The sequence below is a fragment of the Calonectris borealis genome, chromosome Z (genome assembly GCF_964195595.1).
Source record: "Calonectris borealis chromosome Z, bCalBor7.hap1.2, whole genome shotgun sequence".
NCBI classification, from domain to species: domain Eukaryota; kingdom Metazoa; phylum Chordata; class Aves; order Procellariiformes; family Procellariidae; genus Calonectris; species Calonectris borealis.
The window spans coordinates 69,607,604-69,628,200 of NC_134352.1; the positions used below are offsets into that span (position 1 = coordinate 69,607,604).

The 20,597-nt window shown below is 38.4% G+C and overlaps 1 protein-coding gene across 1 annotated transcript in view; it reads right to left on the minus strand.

Annotated features, from left to right (window-relative positions):
* Positions 1–20,597, minus strand: part of PARP8 (poly(ADP-ribose) polymerase family member 8) — a 116,358-nt gene that overhangs the window by 52,040 nt on the left and 43,721 nt on the right. Inside the window, exons 3-6 of the mRNA XM_075136200.1 lie at positions 11,428–11,465; positions 6,137–6,226; positions 4,752–4,822; positions 2,243–2,320 (exon numbers count right to left, since the gene is read on the minus strand). Coding sequence (XP_074992301.1) covers positions 2,243–2,320; positions 4,752–4,822; positions 6,137–6,226; positions 11,428–11,465 — 277 coding nt within the window. The remainder of the gene's footprint in view (positions 1–2,242; positions 2,321–4,751; positions 4,823–6,136; positions 6,227–11,427; positions 11,466–20,597) is intronic.

The window sequence follows — 20,597 nt, forward strand, 5'->3', positions numbered from 1 at the left end:
GAAGCAGATACAAACGTTTAATTTATCACCAAAAGGTCGTATCTTGTTTTCACTGCCCATCAAATGCCATTTCCCACCTTCCATGGTCCTTGTTTCATCATCAGCTGCTCTCTTGTCTTTCCAGCTGTAACCACTTCGAAATGTTAAGAATTACCCCTGACTCCCACCTTTCCCAACTGTATTGCACACAATTATACTGGCATCTATTCCCTTTAGTTGCTAAAGTCAGTATTTTTGTCCCCTTTCTCCGTGGGCACAGCACACACTTGTCTCAAATGAAGCAGCTTGCCTTGCTTGCTCCCCACATACACAGTCAACTGTTTTGTCTTCCCAATACAACTGGTGCTCACTTAATAACTCTTACAATCACTTTATTTGAAAAAGGACTGTTCTTTTTATCTCTCGACGGACTTTGCTCATTACCTGATTTCCTATTCATTTTCTGAGTCCTCAGTATTTTCTTTAATTCTACAGGTTTTCTTTAGGATTTTGTGTTTTCAACCATGAAATTTTAAATTCAAAATTTCCTTTTTTCTCTCTTGTCAAATACATTTTCTATGATGTCTTTTTTTGTTTGTTTGTTCTCCTTATTTTGCTTTTTGAATATTCTACACTCAAGAGATTCACAATCATCTGATATTTTATTTTTATTGCTGATTTAATTGTATCTTTTTTGCCAGTTATAATTCCTCCAATTAAATTTATTACCTTAAAAAAATGACAATGCAATACAATGTAGTTTCCACTTCAAATTGAAGGCAACTAAATTCTAACTAGTATTGCCTATTACACAGCTCTTTTACATCCTGCAAAATGATGTACTGCTCATAGGCAGCGTTAATATTTATTTATTCATTTGGGCACTGGCAGGCATCCTTTATCAAACGTATTAGCGCTTGTTCAAGAAATAAGCACTCCCAGCTGCTTGCTGCCTTTTCCTTCACCTTGAGGTTACTGCCCTTTCTGCAGAGTTGAAAAATGGGGCAATATCAGAAGATTTTTCCTCTCAAGCAGATTAAAATAAGACATCGCTCTCTGCACTGAAGTGTGTGTACATGGTCCTCCCCAGCGCTCCGTGGGGCTGTAGGAGTTGGCAGCTGAAGGGAGGCAATTCCTGCAGTCATTTCTGAAGTGAACATGAGTCAACACCCCATGTCAGTTATTCCTGACAATGAAAATACATTCTTTCAGTTCCAGTTTCAATATCACTTTTAATAGCTTTTCAGGGGCGTGCTTTTTTTTTTAGAGTAAAGCACCTCAACATGCATTTTGTGTTCAAACCCCACCACGTTGTTGGCTCTGCAAGATAAGAAGCTTGGCGATGTCCTGCTCATCAGCATCCCACGCTCTCTGCACCCACCCCACCGGCTGGCACGGCTGGCGCGCTCCTGCAGCCTCGGCTCTGCGCACCCAGGGCACGGATGGCTTCAGCCTCAAGGCTGAGGCAGTGATAACTTTCATAAACAGCGACCGTAATGCATTAAAATGTTCATCGCAATAAACAGTTCTAGTAACATAAGTGAGGAATGATTCCTTTGGGGCAATAGTTAGACTAAAAAGATAAGAAAAATCTAAATAAAGAGACTAGCAGTGTGAAATGCTCTATTGACATTGCAGAAGAAAAAGATAAAGAGATTTTATTTCCCAATACATAAGAGAACGTAATAATTAATTCTGCTGAGGGAACAAGAAGGTAAGACACAGAGCAGTACACTCATCTAAAAATATGCAGCATTTTTCAAGGTGAATTTAACTGTAGAGCTCAGAAAAAGAACAGACTATTGCCTAGATCAAAACTGTTTTGTAATAACCATTTTTACCATTAAATTGCAGTGCTCTTGACTTTACAAAATGGCAGTCCTCCAGAAGGAAACAGATTTGGATCCAGACTGACTTCCCATTTGTATCAATAATGGGATAAGCTTTAGAAAGCGAATATCTATTTCCTGGAAGTAAGCAACTGCCTTCTATTTTCAAATATTCTGAAGAGTCCTTGCTTCTTCTATTCTTACAGCTTTGCAAATGTAAACAAACTAATCTTATTTTAAATTTGATATAATTATACAGTATAACATATTCAATATTTCTGCTATAAAATACTATGTATATATACACATGGCATTCTAGTCGATGTTGAATAAACATAAGAAATTAATTATTATCATAAATTTATAATGGAATGAACAACAGAAGCTTTCAAATATTAATTTCTGGAAACTTGTGCAAAAATTTCCTCCATTACCTGTCCTCCATAATAAAATTCCTCAGAATCATTATCTCCTTCAGAGTCCTCTTCAACTGTGCTGTTGTGCCGTGACTCCTTAATGGAAAAGGAAAGTTAACAATGATACAAGCCATATGCTTATCTTGCATTTATAGTTCTAATTATAACTACAGGAACTATGTTTTTACAAATAACTCACAGCACCCTTTAGTAAGAGATCTTTTAGTATCATTTTTCCAGAAGAGTACTAAGGGCCTGTTTTAAGAATAGTGAAATATCAGATAAAACAAGCACCTACGAACTCGATACATAAAACCATCCTGAATATATGTTGGAGAAATAATACTTTTGTCTGGCTACGGACACAGTGTGGCATTTTAAGGAACTGGGGAATTCAGTAGACTACGCAGGGATACTTCACTCTGTGCTTTTGCTAAACAAAGCATAATTTACCCACCAAGACAGGTTCTGGACTTAATTCATTTGGTGTTTCAGTGACCTAATAAAATTTTAATTTACTGTATTCTGGTGAATCAATTCTAATAGTTTAAGGAAATAATTCAAGTCCGAGCACGGGATCTCTTAATTTCCTTTCTGTGAAAAACTGACACATTGCTGCGTAATTATTATTTTTAACAGAAGTACCAGCCTGTTGCCAGAAAAGTTCAAACTTAATTTTCTGACTAGCTCTACTCTGAGACTTTGAAAATTAAGGATTAGAAAGTAATATGCTTACCCCAGTAAAACCTGCTCTAAATAGGCTGCTCTGTGAATAATTGCACTCAAGTAAATAGAACTGATCCCGGTACAGACTGCAACTCAGCATGAGCTGAAGTGTTATATGCTGCTTCCCACCAATGGAACCTTTACTTATAATTACGTAATTGCTTGCAGATATTAATTCTTGTTTCCCACAATCCCTGTGTTATTTCTAGGCCCTATGCTGACAAAGATCCCCTAAAAAACACCGGTTAAAATCATAATTCTTCACTTCAACCTGAACATGATGTACTTACTGCTTATTTTGTATTTATGTCCTGCACAGAACTGCCATAACGGAAGAGAAATCAGATGTATGAATCAAAGAATAGAAGTTACCCCTAAATCCCATATATTTATAAATGTCAAATATACCCTTATCACAAATTTCTATGGTCAGACATTCTAATACCATTTCCCTACCTTTGTCTCTAAATTCCTGCTCTATTCACTGTATGTATACATAGAACAAAAATTGCATTTCAGCCAATTTCATGGCACAAGGCATAAAAATAATTTCTGCTTCTACTTCACTGAAAAGAAACAAAGTGACTGTAGTCATCTTTGTTTCATAACAGCCTTAGCTCGAGGGGAAGTCTGTGTTAAAACAGGACTCAACTGAACAAAAATTCAACACAAACCAAAGAGAAATGAAACTCTCACATTAGAATAGTGACAAACCCACCCTATTCTAACCAAACCTCTAACTGTCTAGCCAACAGAAATGGTCAGTGTTAGAGACTTTTTTTAAAAGGGTTTTTTTTCGGTACTTTCATGTTTAAGTACCTCGTTCAACTAAAAACAAAATAAAAGCTCAAACTCCGTCCCATAGAAGCTAACTATATCTCAAGCTTTTAATCAAATGGGTAAATTCTTCTTGCACTTGAATTTTTCTAATGTTTACTGAGCACTGAATACAAAGATGAGGCAGTAGAAGCAAGGTATTTCCAGTGCAGCTTTTTACATCAAATCAGGTTTCATCTATGAAAACAACCAACCATACACATTAGCACGCTTACCTCCCCTTTCCAGGATCAAATACAGACTGGAGCCTAAAAAGCAGTCGCCCAGAAACAGCAACCACCCTTACCAAAGGAAGTCTTTAAGTCAAGCACCTGAATTCTTGATGCAATGCTCAATTTCTTGCTTGGGGTAGAAGTCTATGTGGTACTTTCTTGGAGCCTGTAACACGGTTAAGCCCTGTAGACTTCATGTTAGTGCCACTTCTTTCTTGAGTTGATGTCTCAGTGCGACTGGCCAGGGACCCATGCCAGAGGTACAGCACAAATACGACCGTGACTGGAAGGCCTCAATGCTCCAGACACTACTTATGGTGAACAGACTCACGCAGAGGTCTAGAGCCTCCCGTGAGGCTGCTGTAGGCCACACGAAGCAGCAGTGAGCCAATAAATGGGATGTGGTCCTATGTGCAAGAGTAGGTTAAAAGCTAATGGCATCATGATCTCCTTCTCCAGGGGAGCTGTATTTTTAGGGCAGACAGGGTATCTATACTACTGTTGAACAAAAAATGAAATAAACGTCAAAACCGTATTTCCTAGGATGGGAGCACCCCTATCCCAACTAAGTGACTCACTGGTTAATCCGTGACATCCAGAGAATTATGCTAATCTTCTAAAACGTGTAAACGGGTACAGTTTACGTAAGCACACATTTGATAGGAAATCTGTGGTAAACATTTCGTATTTTATTATTTTCTATTGTTTCTTAAGATAACTTCTGTTAAAATATGCATACAAGAAATACATACCTCTCCATTCTCCCTCTGTAATTTTGATTTTATGGATAAGCAATAGTTGACATCACTGGTTTTTCTTAATTCTTAAAAGAAAAGGGAAAATAGGGAACATCTGTGAAAAATGTGAAATAATTTTGCCTATCCAGACTTGAAATATTTAGTTGCGGTAGTAGAGCAAATAAGGAACAAAAAGTTACAGATATGAAAAGCATCACAGAGTTTATTACACAACAATCTAAAATTAAGAAGCCCCTACGTCTCAGAAGACTCATATTTTTAACTGTGAAATGGTCCATCTGGGAGATTTGTTTTTCCCAATCTGTCATTTACAATTTAGTGTCATTCATTAATTTTGTATACTTTATAAAAGACTGAAAAATCAAAACCCGTGAGCAAAATTAAATCAGATCATCTTCTACACAAAACGTAGGTTTTTATTCTATCTTAAATGACAGGCTTTATTTCTTTTTAATTTACAGAAATATTTGCAAGTAAAATTTATCTTACACTTCTGACTATAATGGCCAGTTTCTGTTTGGGTGCCACTGCACCAACTTCAGTAAAATAATTCTTGATTTACATCAGTATAAATGAGATCAGAGACTGAAGATCATATTGGTTTCCAGCGGAATTCAAAGTAATTCTGTGTTACACAAAAAGGCCCTTAAGCACTGTAATAATAATAAAAAGACTGCAAAGTCAAGTGTTCCTATCTGAAGAACCGCCAGAATTAAGACTGCTCTATGCAGTTTCTCCTGCAGCCTGAAATCATCAGGGAATTTGGCTGCTAAAATCTAAAAAGTCTCTATGGAATATGCACAAATCTTGATTATATATTGTTTAAATGTGCCTATATGTCTGAAAAGCATACCCTTTCACGTATCAAATACTTTTTAAAAGTATGGAAATAATTTCAAATGAGAGGTTCCCAAAATCACTGGGAAATTTTTTTTTCCCCCTATAGTCTAATTTAGTGAAACAGCTGAACCATTTTGTTTGAAATTTCCTAAAATAATTCACTAGAGGCAATGGTAGTTATAGACTGTTTCATGCCCAATGGTGAAGATTTAGTGAAGTTTTAAGCAAGTGAGTGTGAAAACTTATAATTGGGAAGTATTAAGCACCTCTAACTGTATTCAAGGAGAATTGCTTTCGCACAGACTGCAAGAAATTGAAAGAGTAAAAGACATTCTGCCTATGCAATCGTGGTGATCCCCAAAAGAAGTATTTTAATTTCTTCTATTCAGAAATGTAGGACAATTCACTACATCAAGACTGTGAGAAAATAGCAAACTGTATAGCTGCACACATTAACATATCTCCATTTAACTGCAGGCAACATCTTATCTTTCCTCACAAAATATGAACTTGATAAAACACTCGGGACATAAGATTACCTGTAGCGATTTGGTGGAATATTACTGGAATTGGCTCTGTTGTAACTAACACATCTTCATTGTTATCAGAACTGGAAACATAAGTGTTATCTACGAAAGAAAAACACCTTGCATGGTGAAGTCCACTTGTGCTCTGCTAGCCCCCGCCACGTTGTCCGTCCCACCCTTGTACCACAAGGAAGCACTCCCCAGATGGTTAGGGAAGCCGAGCCCTATCATCTTCCTGGTGTGTTTTTTTCTCTTGAGATTGCTAATGAAAAGAAAAATACCAAAAGGATGGAAGATTCAGACCCAAATTTTAGACAAGCAAACCCTGGAGTCTGATGTCATGGCTTTTGTGAATCACACCAAGCACTGCTCTGAACTGTCCCACAAGGTTTATGGGGGTTTGAGCCAACCTTTTCCAAAATGAAGACTTGTTCTATGCTTTTTGCTGTGCCTGACACTAAAACTCAAGCTAGATCTGCTGCGCAGAGCGGAGGCTGCATTCAGAGCTGGGTGTTAACAGCCCATTATGCAAAATACCTGTGCCTCATTTTGCCTCGTCACATAAAGGTTGTTTGAAGTATCTTCTAATCAGTGGATAACCTTTCTTGTGCCTGATTAAGGGAAAAAAAATTTCTCCCACTCAACAAAAATGTTAGGTATGGGTATGAATATGGAAAGTCTATCCCAAATTTTCTTACAAAATATAAGGATTAGGCTGAGGGGTGTGCGTGTTGTTTTTTTGGTTTGGTTTCTTTTTTTCTTTTCCAAACAAACGTTTAGTAACAACAAATAAGGAGCAGCAAGTTTTTATTTAGTATCTGCAGAAGCTAATTTTGCATGAATTGCTGAACTGCCTATGAAAGTAATAATATTTTGTTTTCTACTGATCTGGGCTGAATTGAAACTTATGCTCTAGAGCAGAAAGGCTGACAATTAAGATAATCACAGATGAAGAGACAAATAAGAGAACTGAAACAAGGACTTATCTATCATAATTCCGAACATTCTGGTCCCACATCAGCAAAGTACGTGAACTCACATGTAATTTTATGCATACTGCTGCAATCTCAAAGCCTGTGACCACAGCGCTTCCAGTGAAATGTTAAAGATGTTAACATTAATTGAGCAGTAAATTCAGTAATATTATCCTTTGTATTACAGAGGTTCCTTGCAGCCTGTACCAAGACGAAGCCCCGGCGCTGCCGCCGCTTTCTCGCACAGGCGTGCCGCGCTGCCTTTGCCGAGCAGCAGCTGCGCTGCCGCACGCGGACAGGCGCGTGGGGCTTTCCCAGCCTGCCGCCTCTGAAACAGCCTTTCTGCCACACTCGCACACATCTACCGAGTCTGACACTATCCCACGTCTTCGCCTACTTCCAATCCTGCGCTGTCCCATGAGGTAATCTGGGTGATCTGCGCTCAGCCCAAGATAGATGTATTGCGAGCAGGCAGTTGCTCCGGCAGGCTGACACCGCTCTTCCCTGAGCTCTGCGCTCCAGTGGGCACAGCCACCTGCTCCACCAGCTGAGTCTGTGTCTGCTCGGCTACACGCTTGGCACAGGGATGTGTTTTAGAGCCACAGCATCGTGCAAATAAAATGGGGTTCCTCCAGGGTTCCTCCAGCCATCTGCCAGCATTCTCTCCTTCTCCCACTTTTGTCTATCAGCAGGACAGGCTGTGAACTATGCCTCCAGGACAGCTGCATCTCACCCTCTCCAGGAAGCCCTGCCTCCCCTCTATTTGCATGCTCCACCTTGCTGTCATCATTTCAGTGTCAGCCTCACCATGCTGAATGGCTCTGGGCACATACAACACAAACCCATTCCTTTCCCGCATTTGGGAGTGTAACTTACTGCTATAGAGTCTAATGAGCTGGAATAACAGAGGCCACCACTTGGCTCTAAATATACCTAACACCATATATATGGATGGGAGAAAGGAAATCCATGTGCTAGAACTGATTGCTGTATGGAAAAGCAGAAAAAACAACAATATGTGCTGTACAGAATAGACAATTACCAAGATATACATATATGGAAAAAAGGACTGCTCAATTACAGGTTTTATAGATTTTAATTATATTTTTATGCTCATTGTCATTCTTTCCTGGCAGCTGGATAATATGATTTTCACTGCCAAGTTTTTGTTTTCCTTTTCCATTTGGCAGCCATTAGGGTTTTTTTCTTTCCTTCCATCAGTCTAATGAAACTTGAAATTAAGATATTGGTTTTGCTTTGCTTTCCTCAACATCCCGTTTCTAACACACTACAGCCAGGAACACCTCTCCTCTTAAGCAGAGGACCTAGCGCCTGGACCTACTGGAGGGATGCAGCAAACCACTCGCTGCCAAACTGGTTCTCTCCATCTCTGCTGCAATTTAATGAGGTCTAAGAAAAGGATGTTCTGTAACCCACAAATCACTGGGATAAAAGACTACAGCAGTTCTATAAGTTTATGGCAGCCAACACGGATCACTCTGAACATATATTCATTAGCAAAATGCTTGCTGCCGTAATGGTTCTCACAGGAGTCATGATCCACTCATATTAATGGAACTTTAGTCTACTCACTGATGTTATATTCTATAACTGCTCCTTAGGAGCATTATTTTTCCCCAGTTGTGTCAATGTTACCAGAAAAGAGATATTTTGCTGGAACTGTTATTACCTGCCTCTAAAATTTTCAGAGATATTTTCACAATTTCAGCAATGTATATATAACTTTGAGACATTACTGTCTCAACACTATTCCTATTAAGTTCTTCAGTGTGCCTTTGTGAGAATATTTTTAGCTTTCACTCATAATTATGAAATTTTCAAACACCTTCCATTATTGAAAGTTGTCATATCATATTACGGTTCCCACAGGTGTGATTTAATGCTCAGCTGTTTGTAATCTTTTGATGCTTTATGAAGGAATTCAGCAATAGCTACGGACTGTTATCAGTGTCAAAGCAGTGATGCTGCATACATAACAGTAATGCAGGGAACTAGAGTATATGCAGTACCCAAAGCTCTTCTTACAGTATCTGAAATTTACTTGTGGTGGTATCACTTTTGGCTGAATGAACATCATTTGTATAGTAACTTAATCGCTTCTATTTTCACATATTTATTGCATGCATTAGCAATTTATCTGATGATCAAGTCTGACAACCTTCTCTCAGATTTCCAAATTTGATGCACTGTGTATTACACACTCTAAATCTCCAGAGGATACAACTTTGGTATAGCTACGCACTAATGGACTTAAACCTTGATCTGTAAAGATTTATCCTATGAGAAATTTAATTTGATGAGCACGTGTTGCTGTGAACTCTATCAACTAGCAGCAATACTTGAAGATCATCTTCTAGTTGAGGAGACATCAGCACAGAGCTTCCCAGACTTGAAGTCCTTGAAATATTCCTTAAAATACATGCCAGAGAAGAGAGCCACAATCAGCAGTAATGTTAAGTTAGAGATTTAGGACAAAGAGAGGAGACAAAGAATCTGGCTCACCAAGTCAAAATGAGTATTTTTGGGATCAAAGCTGTAAAATGGCAGAGTCATTATCATTCCTAACACACTAAACACCTCTTCATCACAAAGCAAACATAGAACCTGCAAAAGCTTGAGATATGAATGAAATCAGCTCTTCCAAAGCCTTGATCAGGAAACATGTGCAGCTGGTTTACGCCCCCCTCACCAAGTTAGCTACAGTGTAAAATGTTCAAATTCTATCTGGCTTTAAAATACAGGGCGCGATGGCAGAGAATATTCATTAGGTTTTAGAGCCACCAAAGTTACTCAGGCTTGTAGGCCATCAGGACATGCTGCAAATAGCATCCGTAAGGGAAGTTTGAAGTCTGTCAGGCAGAATTTTGCCAGGAGATGAGATCTCACGTGCTGTGGGAGTAACTGCTGGTTCAGTGCTCCAGCTTGCCATTTACTTAAGGGTTCCCAGAGACCAAGTTTTGTGCCTTCATAATAGCTTAATCCCTGAAATGAATAAATCCATTACTGACGTTTAATAAAACAAACTGTTAATAACATATGATGCAGATTTTTTTCAACTATTTGTCCCTCCATTCATTGTAAGGTCAATGTTGTAATCAATAAATCAATTTATCGCTGGTATGATTGTGTATTTTATGAATCTCAGTTTCTCCCCTTACTACATGTTGAATAGATTATTATTAGTAGCAGTTTTCCCTCCAGTTTTTACTGGTAAAAAAAAAAATCTCTCATAAAGGCTGTTAGCATTCTCTCACGTAATCCATTGTATTTAGCATCACTGCTGATGCTGATTTCTCTCTGTATCTGCTTCAATCACTCTGGTGTTTGGAACAGACACAGTCTACTGCTTATCAGTGAAGAAGATCAAAGCCTCACTTCTTTAGAGATTCTAAAAGAAATAAGAAATATTTCTTTTAGAAATATTACAGAGATGTTACGGATAAAGATGAAAAAAGGCCAGAGGGTTTCATATCATTCATGGTACTTACACTGTTAAATACTCCCAGGTGCAAAATACACAATGTGGTGCAATCCAACAGTACCACCATGTACCTTTGCTTGCACAGCGCCTGTTTGCCCTCATCCCCACTTCCCTCTCCTGTTTCTGCTAACCTCTGTGCTACCTGAAGTATCTGTGCAGTCTCTTTGTGAAGGATATCAGGGAAATAAGCTAGCTGAAAACTAGCTTGTCCTCTTGCCTGCTTGTCTTTCATATGAATAATTCCCCTTGTCTAGACTGGCCGCACAGTTACACAAATGCTTTTGCCAACCAAGCTCGGAGTATGAAGGGGAGGCAGGACTGAGCAGCTGGGAACGGCTTTGCAAGCTTACGTTACCAAAGACACCCATACGCAAACCCTTGGCTCCAACTGACCCTGAGAAGCATCAATGCACAGTCCACAGGCTTAACTTGGAGAACGTGAGTAGTCTCATTAAGGTCTAACGCAGAAGTGCTTTGCTGGTCCTGCGCCAGACTGCTCAGCCTCTTGAAAGATCAAGCTTTATCTACCATGCCAAAGAGGAGTTGGGTGCTTTCTCATTCCTATCACTGTTGGCTCCAGACACAGAAAGCATCACAAGCTCCGGTCTCTGTAAACTTGTGAACCAGGTTTTCTCACCCTGACCCAGCTGATAAATGTTGCCTGAAAAGGAGAAATGACTGTGAAAATAATATAACTAATGGAAAATTATTAGCATAAGGATGCACCTGGAGGACATCAACACCCTTTCAGATTCTCTCATCTGAATATAGCAAATTGAGGTAACAACATGCATACATGTGTCATGGACAAGAACGTTGCACTGTACCTGGGTAATCCTCAGAGACATGCACCGAATAAGATACACTGTAAAAAGAAAAAAAAAAGAAACAACAGAATTAATAACAACAACATTAACTGCTGGCACAACACTTTTTTCCTGCTCCTGTATTATTTTATGTTTATTTATAGGTTCCTGACAGTTTCCAGGACAGAAGGTAACAGCTATTTTGATGGCTTTTGAAATGCTCAGCTAAAAAAAAAAAAAGCGTCCTGCCCATTTTGAAAGCTTACTTTGCTAAATTGGCACATCCCAACTTCAACCTTCTTAAAAAGAATATAAAGAATGCATTATATTCACTTTAGAGTAACATTTCACAATATCTGTACTTAAAAAAAAAAGTTGCTCTTTGAATACCAGAACTAGAAAAGCCCGGTTTTCCCTCCGTCTGGTTTCTGGGGTTGACTCAAGGCTCACTAGGAAGCCTTTCTCGCTGGCTGGGGCACTTCTGTACAATCCTGTTAGTCTCAGCAAAGGCTCTGGATGGCTTGGGCTCCTTCCTCTCACCAAAACCCCATATTTATAACAGTTGTGGCAATTTTATTTGATACCTGTACCTCTTTGTCAAGCTGAGTTCAAATCAAATTTGAAAGAGCCACGGTCACACTAAAGGGTAGCTTCACTTCCAGTAGCATCCAGCTACTGGATTACCTGAATCTGTTTCATCAGAAAAGTCATACAAACACACCGTCCTGGTCCTCCAGCTCAGCCCACATATGCTTTCCCTACCACTCAGCGAAATCTTCACTAAACTGACTGCTGGGGGCAGGACAAATGGCATGATGGTCTGCTCAGTTAACCAACTACCCAAGTCCTTCTGATATTCTTTGATGTTAACGTGCATCTCCATTTTGCATTAAAAACATTCAACTCTGCAGCACGTTGAAAGCTTTCTGTCGTATAATTAATGTTTTTTCTATTTCTAAATCCTATAAATTGTATGTGTCAGCTTACACATTTAAATAATACACGGCGTGTGTTCATGTCTGTAGTGAGTTAAGCAGACAGACAAAGGCAGGATGGCACAGTCCTCAATAAATTTTGGTATGTATTCTACACTGCTGAAAATTGATTCAGTAGATCTTTCTAAATTACATGAATACAACTTCCATGGAGACTGTAAAATAAAACCATGTATGATTTTTTTCTTTTTCTCTCTCAAGGACTTCTGTTAAATGAGCTCCACTTTCACAATCCAATGACTGTAGGAGGCAATCAATACTACAAAGTAGGTCCCTCACACTTTCTTCCAGAAGTCAATCTATTACCACACAGCTCTGTCACCTGTTTTTGCACATCATCTATTCTAGCATAATTCATTTTATGTATTGTTTGACTAAGAGGCAAAGATGCCTGTTTCTTCAGCAGCTGCAAATGTTCACATAAATTGAAACAGAAAGAGTGTTTATTACAGCTGACAACAGATTTAGCCACACAACTCTTGATAGCCTCAGTCAAGCCAGAATTAAATCCCATCACTGTGTAAACTCAACATTTTGAGATTTTTCTCTTTTAATTACTTTTCAGACATTTGGAATAGGCAGCATCTGTATTGCCTCATCTTGGAGCATTTTCCCTCAAGACTGGGGTATTTAAATCTAATTAATCTGTAATGGCATAAAATATCACTATTTTAAATAGGGAAATATTCCAAAATAAGGATATGTGTATCTCAGTGCAGTCATGTGTGGTGCAAAACAAAAAAAACCCAAAACACCAAAAATATCCCCAAGAAGTTAACTAAGAGCCTGTTCTTACTAAAACCCATTTTCTAGACATTGTGTTTGTAACCATGACTTCTTCCTTCCACTACCGAAAGAGGTACTTCGGTCTTACTCTTTTAGACTGGCTGCTTGCACACCTCTTTGCTGCCTCCAGGATTGCTGTGTATGGGTTTGTTTGACTATGGTTATATAGGATTATCTTCAAGTGTGGACTTTTATTCCAAGAAAAGAAAAATCTTTCTAGAACTCACTCCATATTCTAATCTAAAAAACAATCTCAGTCCTATTTAAAAATTGCAGCAAAGCAGGGAAATTCCATGTATGTATAAAAAAAGAGTTTTTCATATTGAGAACAAGAACAGGGGCTGAAGAAGTTGCAGAAATTCCATTAGTGCAGATACTCAAAACTCAACTGGATAAGGCCCTCAGCAACCTAATTTAACTTTGAAGCTGGACTTGACTTCGAGGTCAACTTCCGCTTTGAGTGGGAGGTGGACAAGGTAATCTGCACAGGTCATACCCCCACATAATTACCCTATGTGTGTATGTGCAGAAACCCTATGAAAGTGTGTTTCTTGTGTTTCTCTTCCTTCTTCTGTGGCAGCGGCAGCTGTGGCGACATTAAATGGAAATAAGAAAAAAATATACCATAGGTCTTGTGAAATGGAACTAAAATGAAAAGGTTCATGAAGATACACGTTAGAAATAGTCTCAAACCAGATCCCATAATGACTGTAAGCAAATTCAGGACCCAGAGCCCACTGAATCCAGCCTTGGTCTCACTACTAAGATTAATATTATCTGAGAGGAGAAAGGAAAGGTAAAAATCATGCGACGTAAAATTATTCTGTGATCCCACTAACAAAAAGTCCCCTTACAGAAAAAAAGTTGCCACCAAAATCTAATGTCACCTCTACCTGAAAAGCATTAATAGAAAATCTATCTGCCAAACCAAAATTAAATGGTAGTATGTTGGAAATAGTAATGGAATCTGATACGCCTGAGCTGCCACTTCAGAAGAAAGTGTTTAAAGGAGATGTGAACAAAAGATTAAAGAACAAAATGCCTGAAAATAGGATATTTACTTCCAATTAAAATAAACCAGTAGTTTTTATTAGGAACACTACTGGCTCAGTTTAGGAACTGAACAAACTTAGTTTAGTCCTCGACCCAGCAGAACTATTAGTTTATTATGCTGGGTGTGTTTAATCTGAAACTCTTTACATTATTAGTTCCACCCACTCCTCCCCCCCCCCCCCCAAAAAAAAAAAAGGGGAATGTCTAACTGTCTTCTTTCCACCTAAATTCACATCTTCAGCACATGTTGGGATCTCTGTGCTGCCCTCTCTTCAGAGTCCCCAGATCAGTGAAATCTGAGAAGTATTAATGAAGTATTATGCCAGAGAAAGCTCTTGTGGGAACAGCCTTTTAGATAGCCCATTCCTCTCACAAATATTTAAACTCATATTCAGGGAGAATAAATGGCTTGTTCGAGCCCCCAGAGAGAGGTGGTGGTGCTTTGCTTGGGCTTGTAATCTTATGTTAGTTATGTGCAGGCTATGGAAGCAAAAAGCAGAAATAAAACTACTGAACAGAACAAAACTCGGTTTTGTGTCCCAGCTTGCCCGTGATTGTCACGTCGGATCACACTTTGGCACATTTTTCTGCACTCAGCATAAACTGCTTCCTACTGACTGTGCACCTGATTTGTCAGAAAACAAGATATGCCAGGCTAACAAAGGTCTCTTAAGAGGCTCCTGTCCTGCAGCCACCCAAGCATTTTCCCGCTGACTTCAATTAGATTTAAAGCCAAGACAGGAACACACGACTGTGATGGCTTACCGCACCTTAAACAGCCCAGACTTCAGTGAAGATGCAGATGTTCAATACCTCTCGGTGTTAAATCCTCTCAGAGCCAAAGAAAGCCTTTACTGAAGCAGCCTTCTCATTTAAGTACTCAGAAATGCAACTGGAATTAATTTAGGCCTGGCCCCTCCACAAAAGTACAACATGATTATTCCAGTGAGGGATGTGATTTTTCTTTCTGGTAATGCAGGTCCTCTGTACAACCCGATTGCAGTTACATTGCTATAAATGCAGCTTATAGCACTATAATTTATTTCCATTCCCATAAACACATTCTAACCAGCCAACCATCGTCCTTGCTCATTCAGTTATATAGCTTTAGCTACACGAACATAGTTAAACTCTTGGGTGTAAACAAAGCCTCAGTGATGGTATTATTTCTGTTTTATTCAGCTTAGACCCTCTGCAGAAGGCATCCTACAGGACGTATGTTTCTTGACCCTTAAGCTCAGAACAAGCTTCATACTAGAAATGGCCTAGTAAAATTTTTGTTCTTTAACAAACAGTAAAGCACCATATGAGAAACTAGTGAGAGCTGTCATGTTTTACTGCTTATGAGTTTTTATGTAAACTTCTGGTTGCTTGAAATAGTATTAACATGTGGATCCACAGCCTTAGCTTAGTAACAATTCTACTCACAGGGGACTCCTTGCTAGCATTTTCCAATGTCTATGTCTTTTAGCCATATCTATTCTTCTTCAGAAAGATTATCCTGCAAAGGTCCATCTGCATTTGAGAATTAATACATCAATTAGATGGGGGTCCACCACATAATTGCTATTTTTCAGATTAATCTGTCCCAATTTGATACAGAACAAGCAGATTCACCTGCATTTGATATTACTATAATTTCTCAAAATTAGTTAAAAAGGAGTCCAGAATCCAAACTGATTATACTACCAGGCAAAATATTACCCCAAAATTGAAGCTCCGGGGCAAAGAAAAAAATCCATGAAAACTGAAAAAGCAGCAAAGCAAAAGTTACTGCGACAAAGCACATTCATAAAAAGGAAAAGAACCAGCTTCACCTCTTTACAACAATTTGTAAGATTGTTTTCCATGCCTTGAACTGCAGTTTTCACCTATCACGGCACAAACCCCAGGATCAGACATGCATCTTGAAGCCACAACAGTGATGCTAGAGCTGGAGTGTACGACGTATCTTCCCGTCAAATTCACATTATCTCAACTCTATGCCACCTGTAGTTTCTCTCTAGGAAAGAAATCCTTTAAGCTGAATTTCCAGCTGTTTTGCACAGCAGGAACAGCATGAAGCATCTGGTGCAAGTCTAAGATTTACGCTATGGAAAACGACAATTCAACCAGTTCTGTTCCATGGCAACAGCTGACTTACTGCCTTATTAAGTGTGGAAATTGTGATCTAGTTTCTATTCCAGTTTTAGCTGTCCCTACTAGAGCCAGAGCTCCATGTGCTAATGTTGTAGCTTGAAAACTCGCTGAAGAACGGAAACAAGATTTTTTGTCATGTGGAATCTTATGGTAGTCTAATGCCAATCTATAACAAGATATAAGAAAAGAGTAAATAGGACTTTCTTAATCTTAATGCATCTGGAACTACAGAATTCAGAAGAGATTATTTTTTGTTTATGATATCCAAAATCCCAGATCTAGCTTGTCAATGAAGTAATGCAACAAGTTAATAGGATGCACAAAACTTTATACCTGAAGAAAAATACTAAGACTCAGCAAAGTAAACTATGGACAAATATGTAAGATTAAATGCTATTGTGGTATTGATTACATGTCAGGGTCAACTTCTGAACAAGTTGGTGAGCTGAAGAAAAGATCAGTGAACACTTGATAAGAAAAATAAAATTATACCGGTGAAAACTTTGGGCTGAAGGGCTGTTTTAATGACCTGTATAATATTTCTGAAAGCACAGCATGATATAGACCCAATGTTTTTACTCTCTTCTAGGTGAGGCAGTAAGAAGGAATAAGATCCAATTGAACAGATGCGACTGAAACTGTGTTCTTCTACCAATTTCTAGCTATCAGCTCTCAAAATTACTACTTATCTTCAGTATCTACACATAACATGCCACAGCAGAACAACATTTCATGAATGTCCACTAATTATACAGAAAATATTCCCACTCCCATCTTCACTCTTTTGCTTTCTTACCTTTGAAAATAGTCCAAATTCTTCAATGGATTCCTATTACTTTCACAGCCTTTAGCCTCCTCTTCTACTTCAACAAGACCACCATTGGATCCTGAAGTGAGACCCTTCATACCATTTTACTTCTGACTAGCCTTTTTCCTCAATTAAAGAAAGTTGGTTCCAAAAGGATTCCACCACGAACACAGGCCACCCTCTTTCCTAGTAACTGGTCCGAGATACAGTTTGAAACCTAATAGCTTGGCAATAAATTGTATCACAAATACAGGGTGGAAATTACGATTTTCAGAAGATGTACTGTGGGATCCCATCCAAACAAAACTTTCAAATTGCATTCCTGAAATATCTGACCTTTGAACAAGGGCCTTGAGAATTGGTAGGAGATGAAAGCATTTAGGTATTGGCCAGCTGAAAAACTAGGTAGGCTATTTATAAAAAAAATATGGAATACTTAACAAGAAAAAAAAATCCATTAATCTTTTTCTTTTTTTTTTGTAGTTGATGTTATTTGAATTAGGAAATTCTCTGAAGAGAATTACAATTCAAAACTAATAGTTAAACACACTGCAAAAAGCTTCAATGTCAAGTCTTTCTTCCAATTTGTACAAAGATGACATGCATGCAAATAACAGCAGAAGACACCCAGCAGCCATAACCAACTATTTTCTACAGCAGAAAGATCTCTTCTGCTTAATGGACACCACGAAAAGACAACCCTTCCAAAGTCACAGCCTGGAGACAATCATTTTGTTCTATGTTGAAAACAGAAAAATAAAGTAACTATAAAAGCGACTGAAAAATAAGCAAAAATTACTACTGTGATACTTATAGTTAGGACAAAGACACAATGCAAACTCTCCTTTTGGTGTTCAACTGCCACAACCATGGGTCAATGATAAATGTCAGTCTTTTTGCCAATTTATGAACAAGTAAATTAGCAAAATACTTCATCACTTGGTATGTGTAACTACTGTGCTATGAAACACTTCATTACCTTTCAATGGAGTTCTTAAAAAACAATGCAATTACACAGGAAAAAGACTCTTGCTCTTCCACTCTGGAGCTTTTGAAAGATTCCATCCCACCGAGCACACATCAGCTGAGGAAGTGCTCAACTGAAGTTCATATTCAGAAATATACATAAAACTATGGCAGCATTCTGAATTTTCTTATCAGGTGTATTTTGTAATAATCTATTGCTAACATTCACAATGTCTTTAGTAAAAAATACGGAGACTTTAAAAATATATTTATAAATGTAAGTTTATAATAATATAATGCACATTTTATTGTATTGCAAATCACATTAATGTGAAGTAAATACTATTAGCCAATACAAATCAGCAAGCACTGCATTCCATTCATTCGTGACACCTTTACAGTACAGTCCCAGTAATGTGACAAAAACATAAACAGAACTGAAAAAAGTTCCAGTTGCGTAAAACCCTAACCACAAAGTGACGTGCATCTCCAAACAGACAGACAGATGAGCAGTAGTTAGAATCACACGAGTTAGAAATATGGAAGATAGCACATCACATGACATGGTTCTGAAAATAAAAGTTTGCATAAGGCTTTTTAAAATACAAATAAATATACAGGCTTTTTGCTCTTTCACATAATGAAATAACTATTGAGGCACAGGAATTGTGCTTTTTTTTAAGCAGTGAAATAAAAACTGATGTCATTAAATAAAATAACAATTACTGAAAACCAATCTTATTACCTTCTGGAAAAAAGAATTAAAAGTCTCCATAAATGAGACAAAAATTATAAGGAGGTGGACCTAAGTTTTCTTGCACATATTAGGACAGCTGTGGAAAAAGTGACTGTTACTCAAGGGCAGTACGAATAATATCACAATATTAAAATTTATTTTCTTTTCTGTTACAGAATTTAGAACTTGAATTAAATCCCACAGAAGTCCAAAGGAGACTTTAGTACTTCACAAAGAAGACTACAGACAAGTTGCACAGAAAATACAAGACTTCCGGCCCCTACCACACTCCTGGTATTTCTAGAAACAAGGACTTAATTGCTTTGCTAAAAATTGCAAGGTGTATTCCAAAGAGTACAAATTTTGGTGAGCACTTTTTTCTTCTTTTTTATATTTGCAGCTTGCTATACAACTGGACTGTGAACCATTTCATATCCATGCTATTTTCTGGATTCCTGATGAAAACAAGCTTCATGGATTTGTAAACAGCTTTTGACGTACACTTTAAAATGTTTTGAATGTATGTGTCTGCGTCTTAGCAATTTGTTTTCAGATATACAAGCCATCTTAAATCTCTTCTGAAACACATTAGTTCAACCAGTTCCCGTATCCCCTGTGATCCAGTAACTGATAATCCAGCATCAGTCACAGCTATGTTTTGCTGCTATAGAGCCATGTGCTTGCAAAGAATTGAAATTTGTGCACACACTCCTTTCACTATACATCAAAACTCCCCATGGTGTACCAGCAATTATACAGAAAAGAATAACAAGTGACTCTGAGTAATCTTTTCCCCTGGATGTTAGACAATGCACGGGTGTGATGACATATGAAAAGTCCCAGGCACATCTACTGATGACAAATTAGAACTATTGCAAAGAGAGATGAGCAGTTGCAATGCATCAAAAATGGCACTGCTTTCACTTCTTGACATAACCTGGAGGAACAGAGGCGCTGAGTCAAAGTTACTATATGTTTGCATTTCTCAACAAGAATAATTGTGCTACTGGTCCTTTCACGCAACCAAAGTGCATCTGAATCAAATAGTGAACATTATTCATAAAGCCCCGCTTGATTTAGCATGATATTCAAATAAAGGGGATACAGAAGACTGCAGTTCAACCATTTCCCTTTTGCAAAGCATCCAATGAAAAAGGCACAGCAACTTCTAGTAAACGCACTGAAGACTACAGGATTAATCATCACTCCCAGAAACACAAGGGCACTCCTAAAAATAAAAATAGCACTTACGAAAATAAGCAAATCAAGGACACTTGGGGGAAAAAAAGTGCGTGCTCTGTGTCATTTTGGAAAGAGTTACATCAAAATATGGTTACGTGTGCAAAGCCAGGTTGTCCACAATCAGACTATACCAGAATCAGACCATTTCACTCAGAACTACAAAAGCCACCTCTTCTTGCAGTCACCCAGTCTGACCAAGTCCAGCTCTCTCCCCTCGCCACGGAAACCCTTTAAGCCACTCTTCTGTGTTCTTCCTTCTCTCCACTGATCCCACTGGTTTGAATTCTCCCTCCACCCTCCCCATTAGCTCACCATCCAATTTCAGTCTTCCCCAGGACACAGAGCGCAAAACAAACTCGGGACAGTAACCTCTTGACGCAGCTCAGCTGCAGCCAGAGCAGCATATATCATCATAGCCTTTGGGCACCTTACTTCCAGGGTTGGGCCCATCTTCTTCCACTACGAG